The sequence below is a fragment of the Battus philenor genome, unplaced genomic scaffold (assembly GCF_028537555.1).
Source record: "Battus philenor isolate CCGP_79_NKW_IND1 unplaced genomic scaffold, ilBatPhil1.0.hap1 SCAF_5, whole genome shotgun sequence".
Classification (NCBI taxonomy): domain Eukaryota; kingdom Metazoa; phylum Arthropoda; class Insecta; order Lepidoptera; family Papilionidae; genus Battus; species Battus philenor.
Window position 1 is genome coordinate 2878616 of NW_027181715.1, and position 18062 is coordinate 2896677.

The following is an 18062-nucleotide window of genomic DNA, read 5'->3' on the forward strand; positions in this document are numbered from 1 at the left end:
CACCTTGTATACGTAAGTATTGCTGATTTACTAATAAGTGATATAAATCATTCTGAATTTACACACCCTCATTAAAGTTTCAAGTTGTAATACCGAAGACAAAGCCTTCCGTATACATAAGCATGGGTGCGGAGCTAATCTTCACTAACACATACAATTTTAATTCCCGCAGGGGATCAAACAATTGCCTGAATCGTGAAAAGATACACCGTGAGACGAGTGCTTTACACAACAAAGCCGCTAGCTCTCGATTTTCGAGGGTATGCCGGTGAAAGACTAGCGAGGGGCACTGAGCACTTTGCCGATACTTAGCCATTCAAAGGGTTGATTTAAAGTGGTGCGAGCGTTTTGGTTCCAGTTAATGCTGCGTATAACAATTTATCGCGTTATGTAAGGAAAATGTTGAAAGAAATTCATTTATATTTTAATGGCGCGTCCACGTTGCATTGTCACTTTAAGAAAATATTATTTTAGGTAAAGCACAAAAGTATTTTTTTTGTATAAAAACCTTCTAACTTAATCACATTTTTATGTTATGAACTATTATATCATTTCGTTACAATTCTACAAAAATGTAGTTATAACTTTTTTACACTGCAATTAGCCTCTACGGCTTTTACAGACTGAGGTTAGTCAGAACTGTCAACTGAAAGGTAGAAGTTACTTAATAACTTGGTAAACACTAAACATACAGTAACGAGTCAAATGATTCATTTTGAACTTTTGCTTTGAAAACGTACAACAGCACAATAACAACAAACGTGCAACAGTGCGATGAGCAATATAAAAATGATCATTACATTATTTTCTTTAATTATAAGAAATTTATTTCCTTCCTAACAACCATATTTAGTACATTTACTTAAGCAGGAAACGTAAGGTATGAGCTTTTGACCCGATATGGTAGAAATATGTAGCTAATAATTGTCGGTATGACAAGTGTTAATAACCCATAGTGAAGCAAAGTGGAACCTTCACGGTCAGTTCGTCGTAGAGTTAGCTTAAAGAAGTTCAGACTTAGATCATGGTTGTTAACTTTCTTCTTTTTTTAAGTAAACATCTCTTTCCAAACGCATTTCTCTCTACTACTGTTGCGAAGGTGGAATAACAAGACGAAGTCTTAGCGATTAAACGTACCATCATCGCACTATCCAACAGGGGTGAATGCGCAGAGAATAAATATCTTTGATCTCAAAGAAATTTACTAAGGGAGTTTAAGTTATGCGAGAAGGTATATTCAAGGTACAAAACACATACATATGTCCAGTTCTATGATTGTACATATGTGCGTTTTTTCCAATGCGAAGTTTTAAGTGTATAAAATCCTCGCTTAGACAGATATGCGTAGACATGCCTCTAAGATAAAAAACATCATAAACAAAGAAAAAAATCTTAAGAAAAATTTTCTTTTCCGTCTGACTCTTTTTAAGCTTTTAATGAAGGTTTTGTTGTATAATTTTGCCTGTTTCGCTTAACTCCGTTCGTTTGTGTCGTTAATTGACATATTTCTTTCTAATTCTGGTATCTGAAACAAAGGACAGGGTGAGTTTAGATACAAGAGATATTAGAATGTAATTTAGCGATTAAATTTTATAACACGTTGCAACCAGTTATTATTAACTAATCAAAGGTTACGTAATAATATTAAGTTCACAGTTTTAGCGACCAACTTTGAAATTTCTTTTTTTATGTTACGACGATCGATGCTACACAGATATTAGCGTCCGTGCCTATATTTTACAGTTACATCTATTATTTTCAAATTTTTGTTTTACATAGTCATAAGTCTCCCTAATGTATCTGTACGACGCCCTAACAATGTCCGGTTTTTAAGATTATGTTTCGTGCGACCACTTCCTTATTCCTACTCCATATTGCCATCCTCAAGCTGTACGCCAGTATTTGTGCGGCGGTTGCCTTATTCGCCACATCGATGAATCTTGCGATCGCATCTTGAATCTCGTCCGTGCAATACACGCGCGAGTTTGTGTGACGTGATATTGCTACCACCGCTTGATAGACACTATTATACAGCTGAAGGTGTCTTTTGTTCTACGGACAACGATGACCGCCTCGCTCTTTAGCTAGCCTCAACTTTGATACAATGTTTCTTTTTATTTTAGTTCTGTCGCCACCATGTAATACGGATAAATATTTTGTAAAATAATGTTTAAGCGTATGTGCTTAAATAAATAAATAAAATAATTTACAGTTACAAAAAATAAATTATAAATAATATAGGCTGTCAAATAAACTAGTGTAATATATAAAACATTGCACTATGGGAGACACAGGCATAGGAAGTTCATACCCAGTTAAAACGCCAGTGTAACCTTTGACAGTATACCCGTTTGTTGTATGATGTTAAAATACTAACTGTATTACTTTTTTACAAACGGAATTTATGTTGAAAATGTAAAGAACTATTAGTTTTCTAATATTCAAAAGTCGATGTGAATATTATAGTTGTAATAAAGTCACGATAGAATCCAATCATTTGTTAGTCTTCATTTTAGGTTTTAATATATATAAAAACTGAATATATTTTCTTACATTAAGATTAGAACACATAGTTTAATCTAAACTATGTTGGCATAGTTAACTAACTGCATGTTCCGTCGACGGGCAATGGGTATTAGGTCAAATAGTCTCCCAACAATGTTCAACTTCAGCGTGCGGTTAACCGTAGTGCGTTCGGGGCTAACAATACTCCGATATCGGAGGCGGGCGAATAAAAGAATAGTTCGTGCCACAGTAATGGCGTTTGAATAATGCGCCACCTGTTAGCGTCCGGTGCCTGTTTACACGCCTTAGATTTTTTGGGATGTCTAATATTTAGTTCGAAGACTTTGTGATGAACTTTACGTGATTACGTAACGTGAAAAATGTTAACATCATTTCAGAAAAAGGATTATTCGCTTCGTGATTTGAGCCTACCCTGGGGATTTCCAGTAGAGCCGGTAGAGACAGTCTACACTTAACGTCTTCCGACGATTATAACAAGTTGCATCTAGTGGGTGACCAACTTTCCAATTAGCTAGGCTATGTCGGTTACTTTGATTTGTCTACGATTCAACTTCTACTTCATTCTTGATTCAATCACGTAAAGAAATCTTGAACAGAGCCCTCTTCGTAGATCGTTAGGCGTATGTAAGCCAATAAAGTCCGAAATGAGAGACCGTCCACCGTTCTTACCAAGCTTTTATCACGGCCACATAGTGTACGCATTATGCATCTGTCGATCAACTCAAGATCCAGAATGCCAAACGTATCACAAAACTCGTGTGATCTCTCAACCCGAGGTCCTATATAGGAAACGCATAACACTTCATGAAACGTCTGCCTGATTGATCTAAAAACTTTTTTATTATATTTTCTTAGGTCAATTAGGCTTACTTACTGTATGAAGTATAAACTAAGCGCCTTTAATGATCTGCCAGCTCAAGTTAGAAGAGGTTGTAAATGCCAACAGACAACAAAATTGCAAATATAAAACGCGGGCTAAGTTACTATTAGTGGATGTCACATACTTTTTCTTATATCTCCTAAGTGTAGTAGGTCACTGATTCGATTCTTGGGATGCGATCTTATATAAATCACACTATGCAGTAATTAAATAGGATTGTCACTGCTCACAAACAAATTTCAAGAGGATGTTGATGATGATAACAGCGTCGTGTGCATACCATAATACTACACTGTAACCCGTCTGCCAAGCGTGGCGATTGCTGTATATCGCCACATAGATAGATATCTTGGGGGCAGCCTATGCCATGTAATGGACGTCTATGAGCTGAAACGACGACGACGGTGATGATATTAGTAATAATAATAATATATTAATTGCACATTACAAACAAACAAAATTATGGTAAAAATTCGAGTGAAAATTAAAACAGAAGCAACTAAAGCACTAATTAAGTAAAGGTAAGTCTAATAAAATAAGAAAAATATATAAAGCAAAAATGATTGTCCATTATTTGACTTGGTAAAACTAAACATCTCAACAATTCTCAAAATACACCTATCCCCCGATTTACACGGTAGATACGTTCCCGAGAAAAACGTGTAAATCGAAAATTAAAATTTTTCAAGTCAAAACCGTGTAAATCGAAAACCTTGCAGATTGTGATTCAATATTTTTAAGTGTACACAGAAATATAAATAAAATGCATTGACAAGTTAAAATATTTAATATATTACGGAAACACTGTTTTTTTTTTATTAAAACAAAGGTGTTTTATTATCCTTTATCACTGTCAGAAATTACTCTCATTCTTTTTTTCGGAATCGAAGGTTCGAATTCACCTTCATCACTCGAAGTTATTTGTGCCGATTCGATGTTTGAAGCAGAAATATTTACATTATGAGAGATTGTAATAAAATCGGTTAATAACTATTGCTTTAATTTTTTTTGTGAAAACCGTGTAAAAGCGAAAACGTGTAAAACGAGTACCGTGTAAATAGGGGGATAGGTGTATAGAAATGCCATGATTAACGAAATTGTAACTACTAAACTACCCAAAACACATTCTTTCGTAACAATGTGTATCTAATAACAAAGGCGGATAATAAGGAACACTTAAAGTTGCTAAAGCGCGTATAAAGTTTATTTCTATTTCTCGGGATTATGAAGCTCGCATACTCGTAAAAGCGCGCAGACGCGTCTGCGTTCAGTCAGCGATCAAACGCGGGTTTATAGTAACTACGTTTTTACTTCTCATTATTACGATTGCGTGGAAGCACGGCGGAATGCGGCGGAAGCGATGCTTTGTCTTATAAATAGATTGACGTATTGTGTACGGTGCGAACGCGCCGCTAATGCTATGCTCGACGTCTCTGACGAGACGAGTCTCTGACAGAAGGGGCACGTGTGACCACAATGTTAAATTAGACAATCTAAGTTACTTCTATTTGTTTTAACTTGCTTAGAAACAATCCTACATATCTCCGAGGGCTTTTTGTATATATTTATATTTAAATATACATATATAGTATTACATGTGTATATCTTCAAACTACTAGATGGAGTCAGAAATGAGTTTATCCGTAGACGCAGGAAAATAACCGGCATAGTCCAGCGGAGGCAGCATAGCGTGCAGAACAGATCGCCAATATGGCCTTAAGTTTCTAAAGTGGAGACCAGAGGCAACGTAGAACGTCCACTGACAAAGTGAACAGATGATGCAAAGGTTGTCGGAAACAAAAAAGTAAATCTATTCTCCTCTAAATATGAAATTTTGTCCATATCCTAACCAAAATATTCCCATAATTCTGCCGTCTTTCCTTTCTTACAATAAAATTTCCGGTATAGAAATTACTTTTTTCTTATCAATCTTGGCGACTGATAAATCTTCTGATAAAAATATATAGCAATATAATTCTAATTCTCAGCACGGCTGATTGCTTTCAACGAACCAAGACGTCATCGCCGTGAATTATACAATGTAAAGGCACAGTTTGTGTAAACAGTTTGATTCGAGTTCAAGCAATTTCAGGCAACGTCAATATTCCGAAAAGACGTTATACTATCGAAGTACCAAGTCTGTGACCCAATTACCAATTTAAAGTTAGTGATTCTAGCAAACGTGCAAAATAACCGTTTGCGTAAGGATAATAGGATTACAAATTCTATGTAATGATTCTCTAACTTCGTTATCGTCTACTTCGAGTTTTATTATAATACTATTCGTTGCGGATATTCTCGGAACATTTTGAGGAATAATTTTAATTGTTTTAATCTAGTGAGATACGTCCACTTCGTAAGCTATCACACCGGAAGATCTTAGTCAGTTTTTCCTGTTCTCCGCAATATGTAGCCTGCAAATTTAACTTGCAAATCTGATGGCTAGGCCTACGACGGATATTTTAATTTGATTGATCTTCTCATTCCTTATTCAATCTCGCAAAGAAACCATGAGTATATCCTTCTCAATAGCTCATTTAGCGACCCTAACCTTGCCAATGTGGCCAGAAGTAGGCGTGGCCATAAGTAGACGAAAAACATATACTACTAGATTTTCAATAGGTTGGAATCGGCTTACATCTTATATATCTTATAGGTGGACGTCCTGCTCTATGATATCCCGTCCTAGCGACCAACTGTTCTGCACGTTATATAGCAACATATATTTTTAGTTTGGATTCTTTAATTTAAATAAAGAAATCGAGCAATAAGCTACCAAATTATAACCTTTTCCTACCGATCAACCGTTGGGATACATTAATATTTCACAGTTTGTGTATAAACGTCCATAGCACATTATGTGATGAAATCCGCAAGACGAACTGCGTCTTCTGCTATGTATATTATAATGTAGCAAGCCCTTTGATCTCTGCTAGTATCATGGCTAATATTATTGTAACTGCTCCCTGCCGTAAGACATGAAGCAGGTTTGACTTCCTGCTTTATTTTAGATTTCAACATCTAATCTATTTTCTTTACAAATATATTACGTAGCGAATTCCTTTAGTCATTAGAATTTTATAACGTTTTATGTTTAAGTTACCTAAGGAGCATTTATTACCGATGCAATATACATACTGTAAAAAAATATACTATATAATTTCTTAAAGTACATCATGTTTTAAATAGATATAATTGTTTTTGATCTCACTCTTTTTAATCTTGCAAATTTTAACTGTTAATTAGAATCATAAAAAACTTCTGGGCCGGTATAAGCTTCCTGAAGGGACAACAATACAGACATTTTATTTTGATTGACGATCCAATAGTGCTTGTAATAACCTAGTCGAATAAAATATATTTTGATTTTGACAATAAATCGCATAAAAATTCTAATACTTGTATAAAATTTCATATATTGTCATAAGAATAGTATGGATCGTTTTGATTTTAAGTACATATTTTAAAATTTTCATTTAGGTACAATTAGCTAAGAAAAACTTATATTAAAGTCAGCAAATCAAATACAATACTTGAGTTATCTAAACTATTTTAAAAACAAATCGATCTTCATATTCTGGGTGTTGAATAGAATAAAATAATTACCATGCTATTTCTTTTCACAGGAAAACTATGGAACCTTTCCCCGAACAACGATCAACCGAAGGAGTTGAAAGAAGACATACAAAAAACAAATGGAAGTGCTCTTTGAAGTCGCATTTTCTAGATTAAAAGGATTATTGAATTCGAAAATAAGAGGATATTAATATCAAGATGTCGTAATAAAAATACGACGTTATAAATTATATACTTGTGAAAAAACCAAAAGTAACGTTTAGAATAATGGTAGAGTAGAAGGCAGTTGTGATGGGGTGCGGTCAGAGCAAAATTAATCTTTACCCTCGGAGAAATAAAAATGGCGGAAAAGGAAATGGTGCCAAAAAGTCAGGTGAGCTTTATTTAATGTATTTGATTGTCCACGGTTACTTTACAACATTGGTTTACAAACTGGCGTGGAGCCCCAGAAATCCACGGGAGATTCGACGAAAGTCTACGTAGGGGTGTCGAAAAAAAGGAGGTTCAGAATTCGTAAGCGAGAATCCACAAAAAAATATTTGCTTTCGATAATGAACAACTAGAATATTGGCTTGAATTCACGTATCAATATAGGCAAATAATGTTTTGAGAAGCGAGGCTAATTTTACTTGTAAAACCTTGCATATTCCATATTTAGGAAAACATAGATAAATTTCACAATTTTTGTTGAGTTTTGGAAATAAAGTCTGATAACCTCTGCTTTAGAAGAACATATTGCGTGTTTGAGTCTTTTTTTAGTTTAGCTTTTCAAAAACTATTTTTTTCCAAGAAATATTACTCAATCGTGGTAACAGTAGGATGGTCTTCACATGTCACAAAACCATTAAAACACTAAATTTATTGCAAACCAAAATTTTATTTGGTTTGGAATTTGGTTTTTATTTTATTAATTTTAGCTATAGTAATAGCATACATTATAGTGGCTTAGTCGTCATTTCAGCCGCAGAGCCTCAACTGCCGGAAATAGGCCTTCCCGTAAAATTTCCAACGACCAACAGAACCAGTCGGAAGCGATCTGGGTCCTGCGTTTTTAGACGACCTTAAAAAGGTTACATGCGATTTTGTCACTGCTGCATAAATTTTTGTATATTGTTGAAGCAACAACATTGCTTTTTTAATTGATTTTTTTAAAAAATCATTACGTATTACTTTTTTTTTCTTAGAGCCTCTCGTACCCCCTATCTAGTTTGGGACAGGGACTTTATTTACACATAATTTTTTCAGAGTTTTATCTTTATTCGACACTCACTTTCATACTTCTCAATTTCTTTTATTCTTTCCTTTTATCCTTCACAATATCTTGCAATTTTTGTTCTTTCATTCCTTCTTGCTTTCATCGCCTTCCTTTCCTCATCTTTTTACTCTCAGGTGGCTATACATTTTTATTTTCCAATCTTTATCTTTATTTTTTGATATCACAGATTTGTTTGGATTTGAACTTTTTAATGGATTGCTAGACTTGTCTTATATTCTTTTATTATTTGATAAGTTCGTTTACATTTATTTCATTTTTTTACGCATTACTTTTACTATTTATATAACACTGTAAAATAGTAATAAAATATTGTTATGAATAGTGTATTATACAATGTCATCATCATCTGCGGGGAAGCCTATGTCCAGGAGTGGGCATCCCATCACTGAAATGATGATATAGTTTAAGTTATATGTAATATTTTCACAATTTTTTTACATACATTTCTATGATTTTATTCATTATCTAAAAGATTTAATTTACATTTGATTCAATTGACAGCCAGTCTTTACTATACAAAAAATCTCGTCGTCTAAGAAATCGTTGACTTGCATGGATTCTTTAATTATTATCTAATAAAAATGTTTTTGTTTAAAATGACTCCACGTGGGTTTGATTTATTTCTCGACATACTTATATTAGAATGCTAGAAGGTTTTATGTTATATTAAATTTAGTTAACAGCATATTATTAACAAACAACTAATGAGTGTATAAATCCTAATACCGATGCATGATCTGTCTGCCATTATATTATCAATTCCGAGTCATTGGAGCGCAGACTCTCCCCGTAATTGGAATACTGAACGGATTCTAATGACAGCATAAGTGCTGATCCATTCTCGGATCCATAGTGTACAATCGCTCCATAGAGAGTTCGCAAAAATCACTTAACATCTTGGTAGCCTCCAAATATGTAAAATTAGTCTGTGAAAAGACGTATAAGCTAAAAGGGCTTTTCTCTTTGACATATATGATAACAAAGATAATAGACGTGACGCATTTTTTTTTAAATAGCCTCCGCTATTGGGGGCCGCTATCTCGTACCCCATCTTTGGGAAGGACAGGGTCGGTGTATTTTATTTAATAATTTTTTATATGTTTTTTTTTGCATTGTTCTTATAATCTTTCGTACTTCAATTTTCTTTCCACATTTCTTCTGCCTTTCTCTTTCATATAACGACATCATTCATTCCTCTTTCCGTTTCTTTATTTTATTTTAAACATTTTGTTCTATATACGTATACGTGATACGTACGTGATTAATTGTGGACTATATGACTTGATGTATGCTATATGCATGTACCTTAAGATATACATACGTAAGCTTTATTTTTCGTGTATACAGGTTGATTAGTTATAGATGTAAAAACTTTAAAATGGGTGAATGATAGCTCGTAAATCAGCGTAAAAGCATACACGTATTTCCAATCACTATATAGTGTTCTAAGGGATTTTTTTTTCTATTTTAATGCGACAGGGAAATAACTTCTAGCAGTACAAAGACTACAGCTACGGATAGCATGCAATAATTCATATTGATATGTAGTAAATTTTAATTGAAAACATTTTTCTTTTTACATTCTTCTTCTTGCTTTTAGCCGATGAACGCCCACTGAAAGGCGTAGAACCTTCATCAAAGATCGCCACGACAACCGGTCCTGAGCTGTCCGCGTCCAGCGGCTTCCGGTGACCTTATCTATATCTTTGATCCAACCAATGGGGGGCCAACCTACGGAACGTCTACCGGCTCGTGGTCGATTCGAAAATCTTCTTATTTACATTACCATTACGTTAATGACTATATCTCAAACTATGATTTTCGGATAGGGTGTGATTATTTAACCTCAAATGAGAATACATTAACGTTTTTAAAGCTTTTATACCTATAATCAACCTCCCTGTATATATATATATATATATATATATATATATATATATATATATATATATATATATATATATATATATATATATATATATATATATATATATATACTTAGGATTTTAGAATAGGGATTTTTATTTTTTAAACAATGCAAATATTTTGTAAACCTTTAAATACATTATATGATATTAACACGGATTTTTTAACATCAATGCATCAATCTAATTCAAACCTGGCAGTTAAAATATGATCATAGTAAGTTAAATTAAAGCCAAATTTTATTGTTAAAATCTTAAGACGTAATGAAATATCTAACATCTGTCGCAAATAATAACCTATCTATTAATTCACATGTGTGTAATAGTCCATTTCGCAGCTATTATTCATTCAGTTATGGCGACGTTAAGTGTCTTGTAATGTCCCGATAACGCTGTAAAAATTTTATACCCTTCTCACATTATGAATATATAATTTTACATGAAATTTTTCTTTCTTTTAAAACTTTATCACGCTTGATGCTCGCGCGATAACCCGACGCGAACTCATATATCTGACGTCATGTATACAGATGGCTTGTTTTCATATTCAACCCTCATTCGATCCACGCCGCCTTATTATCATACCAATGGTACAGTTCTCGGCGGCATTAGGAAAAACGTCGTTTTGTATAACGAGACGGATAAAGTTCCTTGATTGTACACGTGTTTCAATTATTTAAACTGAATTTATATTTATTAATTTATCGGTTCATTTCTATCTCATTGCTACGTGCTTTAACAAAGGAAATATTTTCGTGACTTTTCTAATAAGTATTTGATTACTGGTATTTGGTGAATTAAATTAAAAAAAAAAATTCAAAATATTACTGGCATACTCTCTTCAACCCTTAATAGCATAAAAAATTAACTTTTTATGGAGTTGATTGACCTTAATTAAATAAGCATATAACTGTAGAATGCTCCAATTGGATCAACTTTTAAACAATAACTCGATGAAATGTAATACATATTTTTATTTCTCCGTAAATTATTTCTATATTTATTTTACAAATGTACTTGATAAATACTACAATAATTATTAAATAATTTATTATTTAGAATCTTAAATAAAAAATTATGACGGACCCTCGATTAATACAAGAAATAAATAAACTCGCGACGACTAAATTTAGACTTCGAAAAGTTAACAAATCTTTGATGTATGTATGATGTGTTTGTAAAATGGGTATGGATGTACGCATTAATAATAAAGTTAGACCTTCCGTTTCTTAGTTTTAAATCTAAAATTAAAAGTATATTATTAAATAAACTTTATTAAAGCATTCAAGAGTTTTTAGTTGATCGAATTGCGTAGAACTTAGTTTATTGGCACATTCACTTGCTTAATATAATATAAATTTATTTTACAATTTAAATTATTGAATTTAATTTTAAAAGAGCAACTGTTGAATGTCTGACCGGCTTTTCTCAACAGATCAGCGTTCCGAACCGGTGGTAACTTACTAATTATAATGTTAAAATAATAGACTAATTTAGTGTATCTAAATGCCTATATAAATAAAAATAATTTAAATTTAGACATTTTTCTATTTTTTTTTGCTAGCAATAATAGACATATCTACAACATGAATTTAAAACTTCCGTTTATTGTTGTCATATTCGAATTGTTACCCATTTGTAATTGAAAGAAATCTACTTGATGCTTATTTATTTAAATTCAATGTACAACGTTTTAAATGACAAATCTTTCATATATTATACTATGACAGCGCACGCCTCACGACAACTTTAATTAAATAGTATCTCTCTGGATGCTTTCTGGATAGAACACGGATCGTGAACTTTTGGATTCATAGTCCATAAAGTAGCTCAAAAATTCCCGTCAATACTTCCAAGTAGATCAGTATCCAAATGTGCTATGCAGATCTAAACTAAGGCTGAGTTTACATTAACATATGGGATTTGAAGGTTAGTAAATGCGGTGGTCTGATGAGAGTTCAGAGTCATCCTCTGACTACCGCTTAAATAGTGGAACAGGTTTGAACGAGTATCGACATGTGCTGAGTGAATGAGATGATGCATCGTGAAGTGAAGCGTGATGTTATGTGGTGTTGTAATGACATTACGCGGGAACTTCTCTCTCTCTCTCTCTCTCTTTCTCACACATACAATCCCTGTCTTTTTCAAGAGTACGCACACCGTTAACATTTTGAACTCATTACTTACTACCATTCTAAACATTTTTCCGCATATCGCATATAAGTCTGGTAATAAATCAATGAAACAAGTGATATTAAATTAAAATGGAATCTATTTTATAATATTTCGATAACGCTATATATAAAAATATATATGTTACTGCTGTTAATTTATAATGTTTAAAATGTTTATAATGTTTAAAATTTATATCATATTAAGTGCAAACCGCGTGGGACCCTAAACCGTAACATCTTCTGTATCCCCGCGAGGCGAGGCAGTTCGTTCGATGTACTCATACACACTTTACATCCTTTATTATTATATTTTCGACTTATTCTATTTCTTTATGGAATATGTGGGGCAGACTTAATTTTCCACAAGTATAGAAATAACTCTGTACATTTCAAACTTTTCTGTGTTATACTTTGCTATTTTTAAACAAAGGAAAATGTTTTATATGTAGTTGAGATATACAGCTGTGTATGTATTACGGAGTTAGTTTTTACTTGTGACACATACCTATGGAGATACCAACGTGGTTTAATGAGCAAATATTAGTGTTTCAAACAAAATTTTACATATAATGTCGTAGTCAATGCCGGTGAAACCGCTGTACCGCTCCTTAGGTAAAAACATTGCATTCTTGACTTTATAAAAATTATAAAATATAAAAGTATAAACATTTACTAACTCGTCCTAGGACCGCGCAGTAGGCAAAAATTTCATACTCACTAAAAACATAACTACAATACAAAATGTATACAAAATGCAGTGGTAGCTCTTCGGTTAGGACAGACTTGCGATCGTAGGTCGCGGATTCGATTCCCGGGATATAGTCTAATATATAATTTACACTTTGTGCATTCTTTATATAGGATTGCTACAATTCATAAACAAGTCTCCAGAGGATGTACAACAGCGTTCTCTGCGTACCATATTACGACCCTGCGATCACCAGGCCGCATGCCAAGCGTATGTGTCATTGTATATTCTCCCATAGATATCTTTAGGATAGGCCTATGCCTTGCAGTGGGCGTTTGGACTGAAATGAAGATGTAAGACTAAATAATACATTTATAAGCTTCTTACTCGCGTTTCCTTCATTCGCGTTTTCACTGTTCGCGGATTAAAAATTGCGATCCAATTTCAATATTCGTGACTAAAAATTTCTTTATTCGCGAAACTAATAAGTACATACATAATAATAAAAGGATTCCAATGGGTATCTAACCTAATATCCATTGTAGATTTCTGGTAAGTGGACTAATAAAAAAATTATGTTAAAATGTTAAATTAACAGCCCATTGAATGTTTCAACAAGCAATGGAAACGTGACATTTAATTTGAAAAATCTTGGTGAAGGTATAAGAATGGCAAATGAGTTTTATGATTTCTTTATGATTATTTATGGTTCGACTAAGGAATGAAGTCTTATTTTTAAGAGGAAAATTGCTAATGCGAAGAGAAAATTATAAAATACTTCAAACCAATGTTAAGATAGTGTTATATATTTGTTTATTTTTTTATTTTGTCACCTAGGAACGTATCCCCTATAATCCTATATGAATTACCATTGCGGATTCACGTCTCCTGGATTCGCGGCATATTTATGGAACATATGCCCAACGAATAAAGAGCTTTTACTGTATTCAATAAATTCTTTAATATCAAAGAAAATTCGTTTTACATTTCAGAGAAACAGTGAAACGAATTAGTATATAAATTCGTACTGTGGTGATATTCGAATTAAATCTCTCAGGTGAATACTCTTTTTAATTTAGTTGTTTATTAAGGGTAGGGAAGAGCATCGATGATTCTGACCGAACGTGTTAAATTTTTATGAATGCTCTAAATTTATAATGTCTATATAAGCGTACATCACAATTTAACGATCTCGTATTCAACGGACATTTTAACGGGCGATAACTTAAGATTCATTGTCGATGAAAGTATATAAAGTCAGCGGGTTTTATTAAGCTATGCAAATATTAAACAAAAAATAACGTTCGAACACTTTTACGGTGATGTGCGTTTTTAAAAGATTTTTTTTCGCTCATTAAATTTCTTTTCATCTGTTTTTAGACACGAACAAAGTACTTGTGGACATAAAAATAAAAGGATTACAATATAAATAGAATTTAAACACATCGATCTTACTCTATAATTAAAACGCCTGATAGATTTCAAATATTTGACATCAATTAAAATTAAAAACAGACGAGTAAGGATGTAATGAAATATAATAAAGCAATACAACGAAATTATGATCACAAACTAACTAAGGATATTAAATTTATAAATAAAATTGGTCACTCGGAAATACGTTGTTTTCTATTAGACTACAAAAGGCCGATAACTTACGACAGTATGAAGTTTGTTGGGCATGCCAGTGTTGTTACTACAACATTGCAGCAAACGCAGTTATTTTAAAACAAAGTTATATATTCATTAACCGATCACCTGTTAGTACGTGATCTCTCCTACCTATGAAAATACCTTCTTAGTTATTAATAACGAATAAATTACGCGTGCTAATAACGGAGTTCAATTTCCAATATTTGTAAAAACAAGCTATTGATCCTTAAAAATGTTTAAGAATAGTACAAGCAATGGTCGATCAATGCGACAAGAAGAGAACTACGCTTGGGACATCTCTACAAGAATGAGAAACTAATTAGGAATGAAAAGATCCGTATCCGAAAATAACCAATATAGCAGAGGTGGCCAAGTTTTTTGATGGTCGGAGCTATTTTCGGACATTTTTAAATTCTCACGAGCCGTAAATTGTATTTAAAAGGTATCTACATGTATGATTGTTTTTAAAGAAATTATATTTGTAGATAACCTATACATAAAAATTGCAATTAGTCTTTCATATATGTTGCCAGTAATTTTAAAGATATTTCTTAACAACGAATATAATAAAGAACGATTTTCTTTAAAATATCATCATTATCATTTCAGCTTACAGACGCACACTTCTTAGTCCTTCTATAAAGCCGATACGATGATCGATAGATGATCGTTTTTGCACTGGTCGCATTCAGCGGATTTTCGCGACTTTGTCCACCCACCCAAGTTCAGTACCTAACTAAGTCGCAGCTACCGGCTCGAGGTCGCTGTGAAAAACATAATTATACAAAAATGAATAAAGAACTCTGGTACATATATCGTGTGCAATTAATAATAGCTCAAAGGGCCGCAGTTTGGACTCCCCTGCAATATAGTCTGCCCACAAGGAAGACAGACTTAACATAGAGAGAACTTGTTAAAGTCATTGGAAGACGTTGTATGTAGGTTGCTATCAACCCTGAATTTCTACAGCCTAAAATAATTGACCTGGCGCATTCCAAAAGAAAAAAAACAATTAATATTACATTTAAAAGTGACCTCCTTTATTAAGTAAGAAAGGGACCGATATTTAGCCACTCCGCACATGCAGTGGTGCCAAACACAGAGTGCGGTGTGGTACTAATCGGTATAACATAACTCCTGAAGATGCCCCGTGGAGGGGTGAAACACGTGTTGAGTAATTTGGCGGTGGCGGTTGTGTGATTCGCATTGTTTAGCGCATACGCATTTATCAGCGGGCTGGCGGGCGATGCACTTTGTTGCATAACTACCACTGCATGTATGGAAGTGGCTAAATATTGGTCCCTTTCTTACTTAGGATGGACTTCCGCAAGGTAACTGATTCCATTAAATATTTATGACTACTTTATACAGGTTAATTGAAATCATGTGTAAAAGCTTTTAAGCTTTCTGGTGACATATGTGATATACATTCATTCCTTAAAATCTTTTATGCCAATAATAATGCAATTGTATAATACGGATGAACCAAAATTTCGAATAAAAGCATTCGCTACTGCTCCTTTTTCAAAGACAAAGAGATATATCAAGAGCACGTGTGTTTGACTTCGAAACAATATTCCAAATGGAGGGTGCGATATTTATATAATTCGCTACATTAAACGATTTTCCAGGACGCTGCCTATTTGGTAGCGCTTCTTGCTTTCTATTGAATTTTTCAACATAATAGGAATTTAGTGTCTCTATTGTGTTTCCTATTTTATATAAAGAGGTGTGTGACATTTGTTTTATAACACTGTTAATAATCTTTCCATATCCTAGTGTATCAACTTTCTTGAAGGTTTTAGGCCGCTTTCGTAAATATAAGATGATGGTAAAATATTTCAAAGCTATCTCTCATCTCTCGATTTTATTCTTGATTATTCGATTGTTATGAAGTTTTCGTGTCATTATCTTAACTCATTCAATAGCAACAAAGTACTTGTACACATAAAATAATATACCTCAGCTTTCATTGTTTGAAATACTGACTGTAATGAAAACTGAAAAAAAAACTGTTTTATTTTATTTCTACAATTATTGCAATTGATATATACTAGCTTAATGAAGATTAACACAGTGAAGTAATAACACACAAATATATTTATTACGAGTAGTTATTAATAAATAGTCATAATGTAAACAACAGATAAACATTTTCATTTAAAAATAATGAGAAAACTACTTTAACAGTTTAAATTCAGTCGCTCTCAAGAGAACGTTGAGAGCAGTTGCCAACTTTAAACGATAAAGGCGAACCATTAAAAAGAATCTCGTTATCCCGCAATACTAAAAACCCTTGCTTTACATGTGACAAATGTAATGTACATTTTCTGATATTAATTTTATCGGTCGAATAAAAAATTATCATCATCATTTTAGCATTTGGACTTCCACTACTAGACATAAAACTCCACTATACATTTCCAATGAAATCGGTTGGAAAAAGCCTGCTTTCAACGTTATCCAAAACCTTAACAAAGTAAACTGTCTACCTTTTGAGAAACGATTAAGCTACGTTTGCCGGTGTGATCTTCACTGTAGAACCTTAAGGCATCCATAATGAATAACGTAATGATAATATAGTTCGAAAAGGTAGTTTTAAAAAGTAATCAACTTAGCCCGAATTGTTGGTCTGAAGTGGCTCTAGGCGGAGCACATCGCTCGTAAAATCAACAGCCGTTGGTTTTGAAAAATTCTAAAATGGCGAACACGAGTCGGCGCACAAGGCGTGAGGCACTAGGAGGACTATCGACATAATCAAGGTCATGGGAAATCGCTAACAGAGGATTACGTACACAGTAATCACGATTATCTTACGGGGAGGTTTATGCCTTACAGTGGTCATCGATTAGTCTGTCGTATCACAAAATAATTTCAGAGTGATTACATTGTACAGGTTGATTGGTAATAGGTGTAAAAGCTTGAAAGTTTTATGGTGATGAAAGAGCTATAGATCCCCTTTTAAAGACGATACTCAGATTTAACTGACTAGCTTGTGTACTTTTCGACCACGGTGATTAAGCGACACTTAGTTTTAGTCAGTCACTTAGATTCAAACAATTTTTTTAATATTAAGTGAAATATACTCTTTTGTTTACTATGTAATGTGCTTTTTGTATCTATATAAATTTGTTTTCCTTTTTATATGAAAAATAAATCATAAGGAAACTCGTGTGTTTTTTTGTGACGAGCAAACAAGAAACAAATTTTCCACTGGCTTCGTTTGAGACAACATGCTTGTGTCCTGAATGCGAAATACGTGCAGGAGACAAAAGGAAAACTCGCGAATTTCGCCGTCCTCGCTCTTATGAAGGATAACTTAAAACTCTTTTGTTGCAAGAATACAAATAATTATAGTTATATT

General features: G+C 33.3%; 1 protein-coding gene across 1 annotated transcript in view; it reads left to right on the forward strand.

Moving 5' to 3' along the window:
• Positions 1-7176: 7176 nt before the first annotated feature.
• tow (target of wingless) overlaps positions 7177-18062 on the forward strand; it is a 57467-nt gene continuing 46581 nt past the window's right edge. Inside the window, exon 1 of the mRNA XM_068772701.1 lies at positions 7177-7355. Coding sequence (XP_068628802.1) covers positions 7274-7355 — 82 coding nt within the window. The 5' untranslated portion in view covers positions 7177-7273. The remainder of the gene's footprint in view (positions 7356-18062) is intronic.